The following is a 17,712-nucleotide window of genomic DNA, read 5'->3' as shown; positions in this document are numbered from 1 at the left end:
TTATCGGTTTTCTAGGTTCTTATTCTTATGATATAGCAGACAAATCGCCAGAGGGTAGCGATTCCCGCCGCCCATAGACACCAACACCAGAGGGGTTGTAAGTGCGCTGCTGGCCGTTAAGATGGAGTACGCTCTTTTTTTGAAGGTTAGGTATTAATGAGGTTGATGATTATACAGCCTAGACTACTCTAGGTGCCGTACCACGCCATAGTTTCTCTAGCGCTTGACAGCTTTGTGAAGTAGACCTTTTTGCTAAGCGGGCGAGGTGCTCAAAATTACCTTGACACGCCCTTATTTTCTTAACAATAAAGTCGCGTCAAGATCATTTTGAACACCTCGCCCGATTAGCATGTTCTGCTGCCGACTGTACAAACGAATTGTACCTAACCATTTAAGGCTTGTACAGTACGACGTTTAAGAATGACAGCATTATGTAAAATTAACTTATTTTAAAATCTATTTTGCTATGTTTAAGTGTCAATGTGTAATCAAAACGATAACATACAAAATTGTAGCAACATCTAGTCAATTGTTCTAAAAAAAATGCTTTTGCTTTATGAATGTATAATCCTTTAGAATCCTTATGTTAGCCGCGTGGGCGGCATGGCCATTCTGCTAATCCACCCGTAAGGGATATGGTATAATCATCAAATTACCTAAATTGACAAGGGCTTGCGTACAGGGTATACCCGAACCTTAATGACATGAGTGATATCGATTATACGTAATTTTTGCTACTAGGCCAAGCAATATGAAGGTATAGAGGGAAATGCTAGGAACACAATTTTTAACTTCGTAGCTTTGTTTGGACTAGTTAGGAGATGAACATATCAAAAGTACCCGGCCGTAACGCTGGTGCTGGGGGAGAGGGGGGTTTGAAGTTTCCATTTTTCGGTTTTTCGATTATATCTCGGAAACTATGCGTCTGAGCGACTTGGCCACTTATACAAAATGAAAAGAGATTTAATTTGTTACAAGTTTTATTTAGTCAAGTTTTTAGATATCTTGTATAGTTTTTGAGATATCCGCTCTTGAAGGTTTATTTAGGGCTCTCATTTTTATCTTGATTATCTACATCAGTAAAGCTGCTAGGCCGGGTTTGGTAACGTTTTCGTATACATCGGGGGTGCTGAATTCATTTATGGTATCAACATTGACACCTTTCCGAAGTAAAAACATATAATCTTTAAACAAATAACTTTTTTTTAACTACTCTTCACGCTTAAACCGCTGAACCGATTTAGTTGAAATTTGGTAAATAGGTGTTTTAAGTCCCGAGACAGGATATAATATAGTTTTTATCTCAAAAATCATACTTTGAAGGTGTGAAATTTGGTGTGAGGGGAATTCAGCTTCTTCGCCGAAGTTGAATTCCTGAGGTTAATACTGTTTAAATTTAGGTTTTAAGTCACGTTTGGTATCATTATCAACTAAATCAAACATGTAGACGATCCCAAATATTATTTAAATAGGTTCAGCGGTTATTGATTCCCCATACAAATTTCCACCCCACTTTTCACATCCTTAAAAGATGATTTTGGTTATAAAAACTATTCTATGTACTGTCCCGGGACTCAAACCATCTCTATACCAAATTTCAACGAAATCGGTTCGGCGGTTTAAGCGTAAAGAGGAGTTTTATAAAAAATATTTTTTTTTCATTTTGATTTTACTTAGGAATGGTGTCAATATTGATACCATAAATGAATTGAGCACCCCCGATTTATACGAAAACGATCCCTAACCCGGCCTAGCAGCTTCACTGATGTAGATAATCAAGATAAAAATGAGAGCCCTAAATAAACCTTCAAGAGCGGATATCTCAAAAACTTTACAAGATATCGAAAAACTTGACTGAATAAAACTTGTAACATATTACATCTCTTTTCATTTTGTATAAGTGGCCAATTAGCTCAGACGCATAGTTTCCGAGATATAATCAAAAAACCGAAAAATAGAACCTTCAAACCCCCCTCTCCCCCCCCAGCACCAGGATTATGGCCGGGGACTTTTGATATGTTCACCTCCTAACTAGTCCAAATAAAGCTACGAAGTCAAAAATTGTGTTCCAAGCATTTCCCTCTATACCTTTTTTTGGGCATTTATTTCCTGGCCTATACACTAGATGTCTTTTTTAGGGTTCCGTACCCAAAGGGTAAAAACGGGATCCTATTACTAAGACTCCGCTGTCCGTCTGTCTGTCACCAGGCTGTATCTCATGAACCATGATAGCTAGACGGTTGAAATTTTCACAGATGATGTTGCCGCTATAACAACAAATACTAAAAAGTACGGAACCATCGGTGGGCGAGTCCGACTCGTTTTAAATGCTATCCAAGTTTGAGGATTAGTACTTTCATCAATCAGCTGATGTAGGTACCTAATGTGTTATTGTTGTGTTAAAACTTGACTGTAAGAAGAGAGTTAGTTGTTCAATACCTAGCTGTTGTCCTAGTTTCTTCTAGGGTCAAGCTACTCGACACGGTAGACCGGTCCGGACCGGAAACGGATCTAATTGGCCCTACCGTGTGACACTATAAGTTTCTTAGATTTTTTTGGCTTCTTAGATTCTAAATTTTATACGCTTCGCTCACTTAATTGGCATTGCCATACAACTATCATTAAATTGTGCCATCGATTATTGGGTGTGCCATCACCATTTCGTGATTATTACATTATTATGTAAGCATGGACACAGCTACTTGTGTTGGTAGTTCTTGTTTGATTCCACACAAGAAAATACAATATAGGTCCAGTGTACGAGTATTTTGTTAAAACCACGCCGGTATACTTTTTGCATGAACAGGCTTTATTTAGCACAGTATAGCTGATTCGAGGGTATTTTAGTTAGATAGAGAATTTAAGAAGCCCTCGGTGATAGCCATATTAATTTAATTAACTATGTAGGTACGAGTACACATTTGAACGAGTAACGACTGTTATGACTTATGACGGTATTCGCGTAAACCATTAACTAATCGAAATTTATCCCATTTTATAAATGTTCGTTTCATCAGTTAATACGCATCAGAGCATCAGTAGTAATAGTACATATGTAACCTATACCTAACTAACCTACATTCACATGTTTGATGTTATTATTGAACGGCCTTATTGTTATTTTATTTATGCGATTTATGTTATTTATGTTACCGTGGTGAGTGCAGCGGTAATTTTATTTAGGCCTTAATAAAATTTCATTACTTTTAGATATATAATTTCTAATTTAAAAATGTAAGAACCCTTATATATAATATAGGGTTATATATTATTAAATATACACTCAATATTGAGTGCTTTTTCTTTTTCCTTCTAGTAGGTACCATCTAATGGAGGGCGGCTATGATAAGTATTATACGGACTTTTGACACAGCTGCGCGGAATGATTATCGTATGCTCAATTTAATCCATGTCTGAAGATTTTTGAGCCGTGATTTGCGTCTTTAATATAGAATGCTGAGTATGAAAAACATAATCAAACAAGTATATTAAGTATAGAATATTCGTTATTAATGTTTGTATAATACATAGTAAGAGTAATATTTGTATAATAATTGGGTATTAGCTTATCACCATAGCCAGCCTCTACACTTCAGGACTTGTTATATTATTATATTTGTATACACAATATCGATTAATATCGTACACTACACTTATATTGACCGGGATATAGACCGTGATTACCTTTGCCCGTGACCGTGTTTGTGACCGTGAACATGATGCATGTAACTGCGCAGCTGCGTTGAAATATCGGGAGCTCATAAATAATACAAAAGGTAATCACGGTCTATATCCCGGTCAATATAAGTGTAGTGTAGTGTGTATATAAGTCTAGTAAAACTAACCGTGAATCATTCAAAACTCTTATATCGTACACTATTAGAATGAACCAAACTGTCCGATTTCCTCTTAAGCCATTGTATGTTTAAATTCTCTCATCATTCATATGGAAGCGTAAAATTTTCCAGGTAGTAAGATCAGACAGATAACCAACACATGAGTCTTGTGTACAAAAAGATTCTGCGAAGTATGAGCAATATACTACCGTTTGAAAAAGGGCCCATCAATTTATTTCATTCCGGCACTGATAATTCACTTTGTCTTAGTAAAATTGTAATCTTCAAGCGTTTATATAAACTCTCCCTCGGTTGGATAATCGGAAACATTTGTTTACATCTATGTATTTTTCAATTACTAGAATGACACTGAAATTATCTTATCGTTGAGTTTTTAGTAACATGCTCAATGCCGAACAGAATCTTGGCCGCCTTTGGCAACCTAAATAAATAAAGTCTACCAAATGGCAAAAGGGCCAAGACAGTTTTCAGCGCTTATGGTTCTGGATATACATACAAAACACGTACTCATATACAATGTTTTTTTAACACCGTTATTTTCAAGGGTGTATTCCTTAGCTTAAATTAAGTTAATTTCTCAAAAACACCGGTATTCTAAAAAACTCAACTTTGTAGATAACCAATCATTTATTTTTATTTGATAAGGCCTTTACGAGCGCGTACACTTGCCAAAAAGTTGAGTACCGCTGCAAGGCAGCGGTAAGTACTCAACTTTTTTCTTATGAGGGCCACAAAAACCGGTTATGCTTTGTAGCCCCGGGCAGCCCGGGCTGCAAGATGAATTTTCTTAAAAGTGACATTCGTTAAAGGTGGCATTATGTATTAGGTACCGTCAAATGGGGAGAATAGGGACGGCGGGGGGAATAGGGACAAGAACCAGGAATGACATTTACCTGATAACTTAAAAGAAAATATTGCGATTGAAAATATGAGTAAATTATATTCTTTTGGTAATATAATGACTGGAAAAGCATGAAAGTCGTGATATATTGTCAAACTAACAATTTAAAATTGAGTCTGTCAACGAATGGTTGATATGAGCTCCAAAACTTCCTTTAAAAGTAAACGTTTTACGTGTTTGTGAAACATCTGATAGTGAAAAATTAATTTGGCATTTAATTGAGAACCTATTAATTACATGGTAAGTATAAATAATCTTTGTTTTGTTAGCAAAAAGTGTGAAAATAGAGATCCATGAAAACTTCGAAAAATACGGGGTTTGTAGGGACGCAACGGGGGTGAATAGGGACGACTCAAGGTTGGAGCGGGACGCCTCTGGTAGTTAATAGGAACGCAATAAGTGGGAATAGGGACGGTAAAGGGTCAATAAGGATAGGACTGCCAAAAATTGCTTTTAAAATGTGTTATTCTTTGTTTAGTGTTTTTTGGTAGATTAGTACTAGGCACTTACTTACACCAACTCAAAACAGGCGGAATTTCTGAACGGGATATAGGTAGGTATAAAAAAACAGTTTTTAATTATTCTACATTTTGTTACTTTCGTGCGTATAATAAGCCCCGCTTAATAATAAAATAACAATTAAAATTAATCATTCTCAGTGTGGTATTTTTATATAAATAGGTATATATATATATATATATATATATATATTTGTATGATTACCTAATCCAAATAATAAGTTTATTTTTAATCATAGTTCTATTCGGGTTTTAACTTATAATATTTACCTAATCATTTTAAAGTACCTTAGTACAATAAACTATCTAGACCAAATTACCTGTGAATTTATTATATTTTTGACAACCCTGATCACTTGTCCCTATGCGTGATCCAGTATGAATCAAAATGGCCTGTTTTTTTCAAAAAAGGACATTAAAACGAAATTATTAAGAAATATTTTATTATAAATCGATTCTCAAACATAAGACAAAAGTTTATAAACCTTAACATTGGAGGCCATCGATCCATTCAAACAAACACAAGTATAAGATTACAGCTACCTGTGCCAAGACACTTATACTGTTTATACATAGTCAGTATCATAAACATGTATACATTTTTCGAACTATCACTAGGAACTTAAATTAAACATACATATTACAAAGTTACATAGGTAGAGTTTAAAAAAATCCTGACACGTTAAATACGTTGTAAGGACGGCCACTTGTCTGCGGTTTGGACTGTAGCTAAGAAGTTACGTGGGTGCGTTTGAACCGTGATAGGTGCGGGCATTTGGATATGCAAAAAGGTTTCTGGCTGTAGAGCCATCTTTTTGCATATCTATGTGCGCTACGCCCTACTGCAGCTATGTAGTTGTCCGGAGAATACGTATACTTATAGTTTGTCAAGGGACTGTCTCATTTCAAACATAGACGGAGATAATCATACTATCTTTGTCTTACACTAGTACTAGCACCGAAAGGAAAAGGATGAATATAGTTTTTTTTTTGTTCTTATTTACTGACAATTTGGTTTGATCAACTATATCTAGTTATACTAGAATCACTTGGCAAGATGCAGGTTGCCTTACATATAGATAAGTGTTTAACTAGTACGAGTTCATACATTTACTGCTAAACACAGAGTACATACATACTATCTCGGACGATCGATCGGATCGATGTTCGAAATGACGATATGTATTTTCAATTGTTAGGTTGAGTTAAATTTAATACCCGTGTCACAACAACGCTATGTATATGCAGTTTAATTATTTTGTATAAAAAAAAAAAATGCTACAGGCCCACTTGCACCATCCCACCATAGAGTAACTTATACTAGAGCGGTACTGTCATAGTAAATTTTGTAACCCCAGTAAATTCACTGCCATCTGTCGACACACTTTAAAACTAAAAATAAATATTTATAAAAATACGGTAAAATGTATTTAAATATGGATAAATGATTTTTTTATTTGCATTAATTATTGTTATATGATTTTGACCCATGTTCTTTCACTGGTATGCGTTAAAATTATAAATAACAAACGAAACAGTCAACGCCCTCTATACGAGTGTAGGCCAAAACTAGTGGCGCCATCTGATCGAGAATAAAATTTTCGTGATTTTCGAGGCACGTTTTTTCCTTAGACTGTATCCATCTATTACGGAGTTATATCTATCTTTGATCCCACAAACCGGTTAAACCTGGAGTTACCACGGTTACCAGTAAAATTTGACACTGGGTTAATGGTTTAACCGGTTAACCCCGGGTTAGTGGGCCATCCCAAGTGACGCTTAGTTTCCTACAATGGACTTCGCCATACCCCGAAGTTAACGGAATTCAATAAAAATATCGCGTATACACAGAAAACTTTCCTAATTTTCAACAAAATATTTATGGTCACTACACAAATAAAATGCCCTTGCCGGGATTGGAATACAAGGACCTCGGCTTAGTAACCAGGGTCCACACCCCGATGCTTACAATGCCGGCTGCTTACAAACGAACTAGATTACAAAGAAGAGGCTTAAGTGGGGCAGTATTGACTTCTTGCAGCGAAACAATGTTATTGAGTAGGTAGTTGGGATTCAAGTTTGATGGGAAAGATTGACTGGTCACCAACTCAGTGCTTCCGTGCTTGGGAAGGTTCGTTTATTATACTAGTACCTATATCATATATCCCTATTTCCTTCTATTTTGTAAATATAGTGTTAAATACCAACAAAATAAAATAAAAATAAAAATAAATACTTAACTTAAAACCGGAAGTACGATCACATATCAGCTTATCGTAAGCACTCTTGCTTTGAGACTGTTAAGTACTCTTTATTCTCTCCTTTTTGACCCTACTACACCTGAATATCTCAGATCCAAATTTAAATTTGTTACTGCTCGCCCTGGTCGTGTTCTCCGTATCGCCCGTAGCCTTAAGCTTTCTATTCCCCCTCATCGTTCCGGTTTCCTGACCAACTCTTTCACTGTTCAGGCGATACGCCTATGGAACGACCTTCCCCTAACCATCCGGAAAGCCCAGAGTAAATTTACCTTTAAGGGCATGCTGCGTAAGCATTTATCTGCGAAATATAAATAATGTTTCAGAGTTGGTACATGTATAATGTATGTATATATGTAGATATTTATGTAATTATATCATATAAAGTATATGTTTAAGTTTATGAATTCATAGTATATTAATTAGTATTTACTTTGTAAATACTTATTTTGTAAATAGTAGGTAACGATTATCGTTTTAATTTTTCGAGTATTAATCCTGCACCTAACAACCATCTCTTTTTAGCCCAGTGGTTGACTGGTAGAGAATGCCTTATGGCATTAAGTCCGCCATTTGTACTTATAATTTTATGTGCAATAAAGTTTAAATAAATAAATAAATAATAAAACCCCATTTAATATCGTACAAACGTTTAAACTGGCTGTATAAGATTCTGCCTTTACTGATTTACGCATGTGTAAGGTTTTAAAATTATTTTTGGTGTATTCCTTTTGGTTCACGCCTCAAGAAATCGAGTAAATACAATCCAACAAAAGAAATCAAGAATAATTTATTTTCACAATAATTGACTTACATCATTTTTGATAAAAAAAGATTCAATGCGGGATTTGTAAAATTAAAACAATTACATACCAATTGTTCCAGGCGGGGAAATAAAGACACTATTTTTCCATTTTGTTTCTACCCAGCTCCTCGTGGGACGGGGACGCAAGAAGTACACCACTTTTCTTCACTAGAGCAGAAACGTATCACTTTCTGCGCACTTTTTAGAACAACAACGACACACTTTCAGAGCATGAGAAATAAAAAAACAATTTCTCTCTATAATTACTTTTTAAAAGGTAAAGGCACAACTTATTCTGACATTCAGTACCATTCAATATTAGTTTATTCACTATATTTGTGCAATATAAGCTGTATGTGCACGCATGAGATCCTTAAAAAAATATGAAGTAATATATACGGCCTACGCCAAAGAGGCGACTTCCATAATTAATGATGGATAATTGTTTTAAGTAGTTAAGATTAATGTTAAAGTATGTACTAGTAATTATTAAACTTATACTAATATTAATTTGATATATTTCATACCTAGTTGTAATTGTGAAAATGGCTTTAATTTTAAAAGACTGATAAAAATAGATAATGAAGTTGGAATAGAATGTTAACTTAAATCTTTATATTTTATAAATAATACCTACTACTAGTCACTTACCTATGTTATACAATTCTATATTCTAAATACAATACAATATAATGTGCAACTAGAATCTTTATGCATGCAAAGGAAATATTAAAAAATGTACTTAATTATGGTGGAATAAAGGCTATTATTATTTCTATTTTATTTTATTTTATTTATACGCCGATAGATACGACTGTAGAATATGGAGGCACCTGGTGGTTTTAACTGGGCGACCTGTATGTTAACCTGTATGGTGTTTAGTTCTGTTTTAGTTGTAACACTAGTTATTAGGTACTTAGCTTAAGACAAACTAACTAAATCTATGGATTGTTATGATCTCCAATAAATGATTATTTTATTTTAATTTTTTTTATATAGTCTGATTTTATTAAGCAGTACCATAGAGTTACTTATACTAGAGCGGTACTGTCATAGTAAATTTTGTAACCCCAGTAAATTCACTGCCATCTGTCGACACACTTTAAAACTAAAAATGAAGATTTATAAAAATACGATAAAATGTATTTAAATATGGATAAATGTTTTTTTTTTATTTGCATTAATTATTTTTATAATTTTGACCCATGTTCTTTCACTGATATGCGTTAAAAATGCCCGGTGCCCTGTTTATCAAAAGCTTGTAGCTTGTAATACAAGCGGAACTCACTTTTTGACAGCTTCTGTTAGAAAGGGACTTCCACTTGTATTACAAGCTACAAGCTTTCGATAAACAGGGCACGGGTCGTGTAGACGCGGCCTGCGGGTATAATAATTGGCGGTTTGCATTTTTCTTAGTGGATAAACAGAACAAATGGGTTAAATATTTTTAATTTGAATTTTACCATAAAAAAGAACTTCCCGTACTATTTTTGCTACAATAAAGTGAACATTTCCGTGCATATTGGAGAAAAGTATAATAAACAGGAATTTTACTATTCCATCATAAACAAGTAGATACAACTCATTAGTTTGCTTCACCCTTTACCGCATGTTGTTCCATATATAAGGCCATTATAAATTCTACTCTATTGAGAGCTAAGTTAAAATTTAAACAAATATTTAAATCAAATTCGTATCACGATACCTACTACTGTAAAACACCCAACTGTGTGCATAAGATTCCTATAATAAATAGGTAACGTAGTGATAACTGTGCTTAATGGTTCTTATTTTTGATGCTAATAATAGACCTTACTAATTGATCGAATTTATGACTCGTACAGTCATAATTGGTGGCGTGATCTTTGACCGGTGATAATCAATGAGACTAGTAACGTAAGCAAAATACTTCCCATTTATCCCGTATAATATTCCGTCATTATTCTGAGACATTGTTCAGTAACTAAATAAGTATATATACTTATTATTGTTCCCGTTTCCGGTCAGTAAAAATCCCGTTATGGTGGTCCCAAACTGGCTGTTATAAAATGTTATATAACATTGTGTGACAGGGACAACATAATAAATCACTATCAACATTATCATGTTGTCCCTGTCACACGGTGTTATATAACGTTATATAACAACCAGTGTGGGACCACCATTACGCTAAAGTGGTGACGTGATAAGTGTATTATTTACGTAGGTAATAAGGGTGACCAGATTCCCGTCCCCGATATATGGCTGCTGAATTTGGCTATGCCCCGAAATTGGAGAAATCCCATTCGGGACAGAATTGTCCCAAATTTTGATAATACGTCACCATAACCAATAGGGGGTATTACTGCAATGTTCTACCACCAGGGTGAGCCATTAGCCTCTTTAGTAAACCATAGAGTAACTTATACATACTGTGCCTTTAACAGTTATTTGACAAGTAATATGACATTGATTCATCAAGGCGGTTTGTTTACAGAGGACCCACCGGGAAACGTCAATCCGAAATTTTGCTATCTGCCTCTCTATCGCTCGAATATGCAAGTGACAGAGATGTTAGATAACGAACATTCGATTTTCTTGTTTCGCGATAGACCCTCGGATTGTGGCAGTGGCGCCCCCTACGCAGAGTCTCGCGTAATATTCCCTATTAACAATGAATTAACAAGGATATGTAAGTATTTCCCAATGAAACATTCTCGTAGTTAATTTCGTTTTAAGCAAATACTCGTATACAGGGTGGATTTTCTTATTGGGTCAGTAAGGGCAGCTACCAGACCCCGTGTTGCTACGCGAAAATGGTCTTAGATGACCTTCCCTCAATTTCAATTGGAAAGAACATACAGGGCGCGAGAAAAAGGTCATTTTTGACAAACTTTTTTTTTGATGCCAATCGATCCCATTCCTATCATCATCGTCATCATCATGTCAGCCGATAGACGTCCACTGCTGGACATAGGCCTCCCCCAAGGCTCGCCATTCCGACCGATCCCATTCCTATACAGGATCAAAAACTTCACTTTACTTTTCACATATGATTTTTTTATGCCAGTAGATTCCAATTTCTATTCCTATCCATCAGTATCAATAGTTTCCTAGGGGTCAATTTACGGCAATGTACTGAAAAGCCACAAATTAAAGAAAACTTTTTCCATACGTGTATCGCCCATCAGTCCTACAGTAATGTCTTTATACAGTGGACTTATTGCCGAGATAGAAAATTTGAGTTTAATTAAACTTCTAGCATTACCCGTCACAACAAACTGTGTCAAAATATTTTCAATAATGTTAATATCCAGAGAGGAAAATGAGGACTACGTTTGTATGAAAAGGCGATTTCGCGCTGGTCCTCCACTTTCGTGTTAAGTAGCGTACTTACCTGCAGGGTTGAGGTTTTTCGGTTGAGGCGTGACAGCCGTCGCCGCGCCGGAAGACCTCCGAGACCTGGAACGAGAGCAATGCAACATTATAATCATGATAACCAGCCAATAAAGATAAATATCCTCGTTAGATTATAAACAAGGAATTGGGCAAACTTACCAGTGTGATATAAGACGTTTAAGAATGTTTATTATGATTTACCAATAAATATTAGGGCTTTTCGATAAAAATAAGAAAGTTATTATATCTGCATCCATCATTGTATAAAAGTTCAAAGTAAAAAAGCAGTTTTAATTTTCTGGAGTAAATCGGACATTGATATATTAAGTTTGATTTTAATGGACGTACGCGTATTCTAGATCTCATCATCCAGTTTGAAAAATTAAACGAAACACATGTTTATGTACCTGGACCGGGAAGATTATCTATAAAAAAAAATATATTATCTATTATTATGTGGTACTAAGAAATGTCATCTCACACACATGAAACGTCATTTTAGTCTACGGAATGAAAAAACAGACCTTAGTCTATATATTTTTTAAGGCAAACACTTTTTTCAACAATATGTCTAACATGAACAAACAAATGGCAGAAATGAAAAAAATTGCGGCATGAAGCCTGCTGGCCTTATAAGAAAATTATATGATTTTGGTTATATCATAATATTTTGTACCTAATCATCAAACAAACTTTTGTACTGAAAATTTTAAATCCAATATAAAGTTAAACTTATTGAAATCTTTTGAAAGGGTTTTATTTTCTCGTTAGCACATCGGCGCAGAAAAGATGCTGAGATCAATTGTCCTAAAATAGGTGTAGTTTCCGAATCCTTTCTATTAAACAGGCTACATTTACTTAAAGGTATAATGTAGGCTTTGTTCAGGCCTGATCATACGAGCATAATCGTTTTACTTAAAGCTTTTAGTCTTCTTGCGTATGAATACATATTTTTATTATTATTATACATATCTGATAGGAAACGTGCAGGTTTCCTAATAGTTAAATTTATTTAGTCGTATGGCATTTTTTACAAAATAGGCAATTACATAGATACAATTTTACAGTTTTATCGCGAAATGATAAAACGGGTCCAAAAGAATACAAATAGTTAAATAAAATACATTGATCATCAATTTATCATTATATACTTAGTTATTATTAATAACTATGTAGAGAACATAAACAAACGGTCCCTGAGTACATCACCGTACTCGAGTACCACTTTGCATTAAAGCGACTTATATTAATTCATCATCATCATCCTCAGCCTTTTATTGCCCACTGCTGAGCATAGGCCTCTCTTCGAGTACGCCACTTAAATTGATTATGCAACAACAAGTATTCGAAGACGACATTAAAAATATTTCGTCAAATAAATCCCCTTCCTTACGCTTGCGTTCGCGCCTATCCTAGATAGCGAGGGATTATTACGCGTCGGCAGACGTATTCATAAATCATTTTTAACTTATGAGTCAAAACATCAATTGATTTTATCTAAACGACATCCTCTTACAAATCTTATTATTGACGATGCTCATATAAATGAATTGCATGCTGGTCCACTGTGCATGCAAAACTAGCTCCTACAGCGATATTGGATTATATCGGGTTGTATACCTAGGTACCATGCCGCGCACGCCCACACGCCCGATTCGCGTGCAACCTCGCATGGGCTGTTTACATCGGTCCGCTTGCGCACCGCGCAGGTATTTAGTACTTAAATGGGGCATTTTCTATGAAACGGGACCTTATTGTCGATGGCGCTTACGCCGCACGGCGTCGCGAGGCATTGTATTTATATCGAAGCATCGTTTATAATGGCGTAAGCGCCATCGACAATAAGGTCCCTTTTTATAGAAAATACCACAAATCTTCGTGCGATTTTTGCGGGCCATTCTACGTTCGCGCTAATAAAGTTCGTGATGCAAAACTAATAAAACGTTATTTTGCGGTTTTCTTATGTATGAGTATTAACGCTGCACATCTCGAGTTAGTTTCTGAACTTTCCACAGAAGATTTTTTTAGCCGCGTTGTGTCGTTTCACGTCCCGCCAAGGGTATTGTACAGATATACATATATACCGATTGCGGACGTAATTTTGTTGATTTTAAGAATTATCTTAAAGAATTATACGCGTTCTTATGTAACGATTCAAGCAAGCTAGGAATCGTTTTAATATTTCATTTGGTCCTAAATGCGTGAAATCTGAGTTTGCGCAATCCCAGGAGGTGTGCATACGCCATACATTTTGGGCGCCTTGAGAAATAATATTTTTCCTTGGATTGCCAAACCACTTGATGTAGAAGGAACCCAATATCAATGACAGCAAGAATATATAGAATATCAGCAAGGTTTTGTGGATGAGACACTGGTGAAAAGAAAAGAAGTTTTCGGATTTTAATTTTAACATGATTAATATGATTAATATATACATACCAAAAATAAAAATAAATCTAAATGGCGGGCATTTTTACAAACTTTGACTACGAATTAAGGTACCTTTCGGATTCTCCGATTTTCATCGTGATTAGAGCAAATACAATTCCGTCGAATGTACCGTTTTCGAGCTACAGGCAAAACACTGAAAAAGAGCAAAAATTTATGCACACCTCCTGGGATTGCGCAAACTCGGATTACACGCATATAGGACCAAACGAAGGTATTAAAACGATTTCTAGCTTGCTGGGAATTAATTCTTCAAAAAAAATTAATTTGTTTGGCCTATTTCTTTTAGCAATCGTAAAAAATTCTGGACTCACTTTAAAGGGTTTAAAGTTGACTGCAGTTAAGGGATGTAGTCCTCTTATAGTTAGTATATATTAATTACCGACCTATAAATACTCTATACTCTTTCAAGCATACCAGTGTTTGTTATTTGTATTTAAAAAACTTCTAAAAATATGTACAAATATAAATATGTGCAAACGATAATGGCACAGTTTTGTTTAAATTGTTTTACTTCGGAATAGTTCGGAGGCTGCATGATACTCTGTCTAAGCTTTACTTAATAAGATCAACTTTACTTATCAAGATCAAGTACAAAACTAAACAACAAAGACATTTTATAAAGTGATTATTTCTAGTAAAAGCTTAGAGGAGATATAATTTATTTTCGTATTATGGGAGCGTTTGATGTTTGTAAGATTTTGTTAGAATAAATAGATTGCGTGAGTGGTTACGGGAATGAGGCAGGTGGCAGCTGTTTTAACGACAGGAATAAATAATACCTACATTATAAAGGAGAACATACTATGAGGCCAATTCAAACTTACATTGTGACATTATAATGATATGTAAATGATGTCAGTCGCCCTTGCGTCTCGCTTGCACTAATACATGTACGGACAAGTACGCGCGAAATGCATGCGCGCTGACATAATTTAGATATCATTTTGATGTCATAATGTAAGTTTCTGTACCCTATGGTTGTCTGGTAGAGATCGCTCTTTAGCGATAAAGCCGCCTGTTCTCTACCATAGTTTAAGTACTTAATTTGTATGTCATGTTCTTTTTCATAGTGGTGAGCAATAAAAAATATTTGTAATGTATTGTTTCTGACGACCGGTCTGGCCTAGTGGGTAGTGACCCTGCCTATGAACCCGATGGTCAGGACAGGTCAGGTCACCATAATATTGAATATTGTCTGCGGTTACTCATGAAATAAAACTATGAAAACGGATTATATCGCGTATAATCCGTTTTCATGTTTTATTTCACCATAATATTTATTTATTTGATTAATTTTGAATTGGCCGCTATGAATATGTAATCCTCGACAACTTCGTCTGACGTCTGCGGCTCTCAAAGCACTTGTTTTTGAATGATTGGCTGTAAATACTGTGTACTTTAGTAGCCTCTAAGGCTGCCCTAAAATATTACTCCAATGCTTAGAAGGGCTTAGGTCCATCGGGTATAGATAATTAGATAATATGGTAGCTTAGTGTTTGCAACGCTCATTTTTCTCGTCGGTGACAACCGAACAAAACCACCGAGTAAATTCGTTAGTTTGTCAGTTTTTTTTATGTTATACTCAACAATGAATAAGCGAAAATTTCTATAAATATCTATAAATTGTGCGGTTTCATTTCTCTAGCGTATACCAATTCTCAATAGATTGAATTTGTCGCTTTCTTTATTGTAATTTGTGTCACTCATGCGAATATTTAAGTAGTTTTTTTTATGTGCCCTTGCAAATCGAAATGATAGGATGTAGCGATCAATAAGCGTCGCCTACCTGTTGTATGAAATACCGCCCTCAAAGACCCATATTATGGAGGCACAGTGCCGGGTATCGGGCTTAAAAGATAATAAAATTATTCCGTCTAGACAATTACTTCATCCAATTGCTTCTGTCGTTATAAAAAGGTATTTTCTAAACAAAACGTAACTGATACGCTTTCTTTTGTGTGTAAAAGAACAAGTATATCTTAATGGCTTGCGATGTGAACAAAAAAAAAACTTTCTTACACATCATAAGTCATTAAACTGAACATTATAATTACAGTCTCCTAAGTTTAGCTAAAGCGAAAAAGTGGTCTTTTGTAGTCTCTCAGCTTGTAAATTTGTTAGAAACTTAAATTTATAGTCCTTTTAGATTGGAAACTGACAATGCAGGATGCAGGTTTGTTCAGCTCTTAGCTTGTATCGTCCTTAAAGTTTGATATATTTTACAAGAGTTGAAAGCTACAATTTCTTATAAAGTTATCTTCTTACTTACTCTATATTCCCGAACTTGAGTCTATTCTCAAACGTATTTCGCGGCTATTTTACGATGTAGGTAGATAAAATTAAAATTTCGAATTTTAAATAAAAAATAAACATTTTTTGTTAGATTCCTCAGATCCATAGATTTTTAGTTACAAAGAAAGACACTTATAAAACTACATTAGTAAAGTACCTATTTAATAAAAACATAAAAATACTTATTCTCTAGGTCGTAAGACATGAAGGTCGGTATACTCGGTATATCGGCGGAGGATATCCGAATCCCACCTCTCTGCTATCATTCTCAGGATGCTATTAATGTAGGAATACCTAATACGAGTATCTACTGACAAACTAATGATGAGAAATTTGTTTTTAGGGTTCCGTATCTTAGAAGGAAAAACGGAACCCTTATAGGATGACTCGTGCGTCTGTCTGTCTGTCTGTCACAGCTCACAGCCTATTTTCTCCGAAACTACTGGACCAATTACGTTAAAGTTTGGTATACATATGTAAGTTTGTGACTTAAAGACGGACATGTAACGTTAACAAATTAATTTTAAACATGGGGGCCACTTTTGGGGGGTAAATGAGAAAATTAAAAAATAAAGTTTTTCAAACAATAAGTATACTTTAATTTCAAATGAAAGAGATCATTGTGAGAATCTCAAATATACTTTTTTTATAATTTTAGGATAAACAGTTTAGGAAGAAAATAGGCAAAAAATTACCATTCCCCCCCCCCCTTTATTTCCGGAACTACTGGGTCAAAAATTTTGAAAAAAAAAAACTCTATAGTTCTTTATCTTTACCTATAGATGACAGGAAAACCTATTAGAAATGTGCAGTCAAGCGCGAGTCGGACTTGATGGCTTAGTTTTTGATCCGACCCCTACGGGTTTTTTAAACATTTCACTCACGTTTCACATAAAAAATACATTGTTTAAATTTTGTAATGTACGGAACCCTTCGAACGCGAGTCGGACTCGACCTTGGCCGATTTCTTTATCGAATGCAGAAGTGATTTGTTATCGATAACTCAATAACACAAAACAGGTTAATCGCATGGCTGACGGTAAGAAAATCCAAGGGCAGGAATTTGAAATTGCCCCCTCTGCCTCTATATCCACGCTGCGGTGACGGCCGGCCGACTGCGGTTGGTTAATTTTGACGGTAGGTAAATCCCAATTGATATAAAACCTACCTAATTTGGAATACGAAGTTAATAGCTACACAAAATGCACGTCGTTCAAATCGTTTGCATCGTAAACTCGATGTTCACGGACGG

General features: G+C 35.2%; 1 protein-coding gene across 13 annotated transcripts in view; it reads right to left on the bottom strand.

The window, feature by feature from the left end:
- LOC134743219 (3',5'-cyclic-AMP phosphodiesterase) overlaps nt 1-17,712 on the bottom strand; it is a 597,682-nt gene that overhangs the window by 54,398 nt on the left and 525,572 nt on the right. For all 13 annotated transcript variants that reach the window (XM_063676606.1, XM_063676609.1, XM_063676607.1 and 10 more), the window contains one exon: nt 11,716-11,780. In XM_063676606.1, coding sequence (XP_063532676.1) covers nt 11,716-11,780 — 65 coding nt within the window. The remainder of the gene's footprint in view (nt 1-11,715; nt 11,781-17,712) is intronic.

Source organism: Cydia strobilella, chromosome 7 (assembly GCF_947568885.1).
Source record: "Cydia strobilella chromosome 7, ilCydStro3.1, whole genome shotgun sequence".
NCBI classification, from domain to species: Eukaryota; Metazoa; Arthropoda; class Insecta; order Lepidoptera; family Tortricidae; genus Cydia; species Cydia strobilella.
The sequence above is the reverse complement of the archived record's forward strand: the minus strand, read 5'-3'. Positions and strand labels throughout refer to the sequence as shown.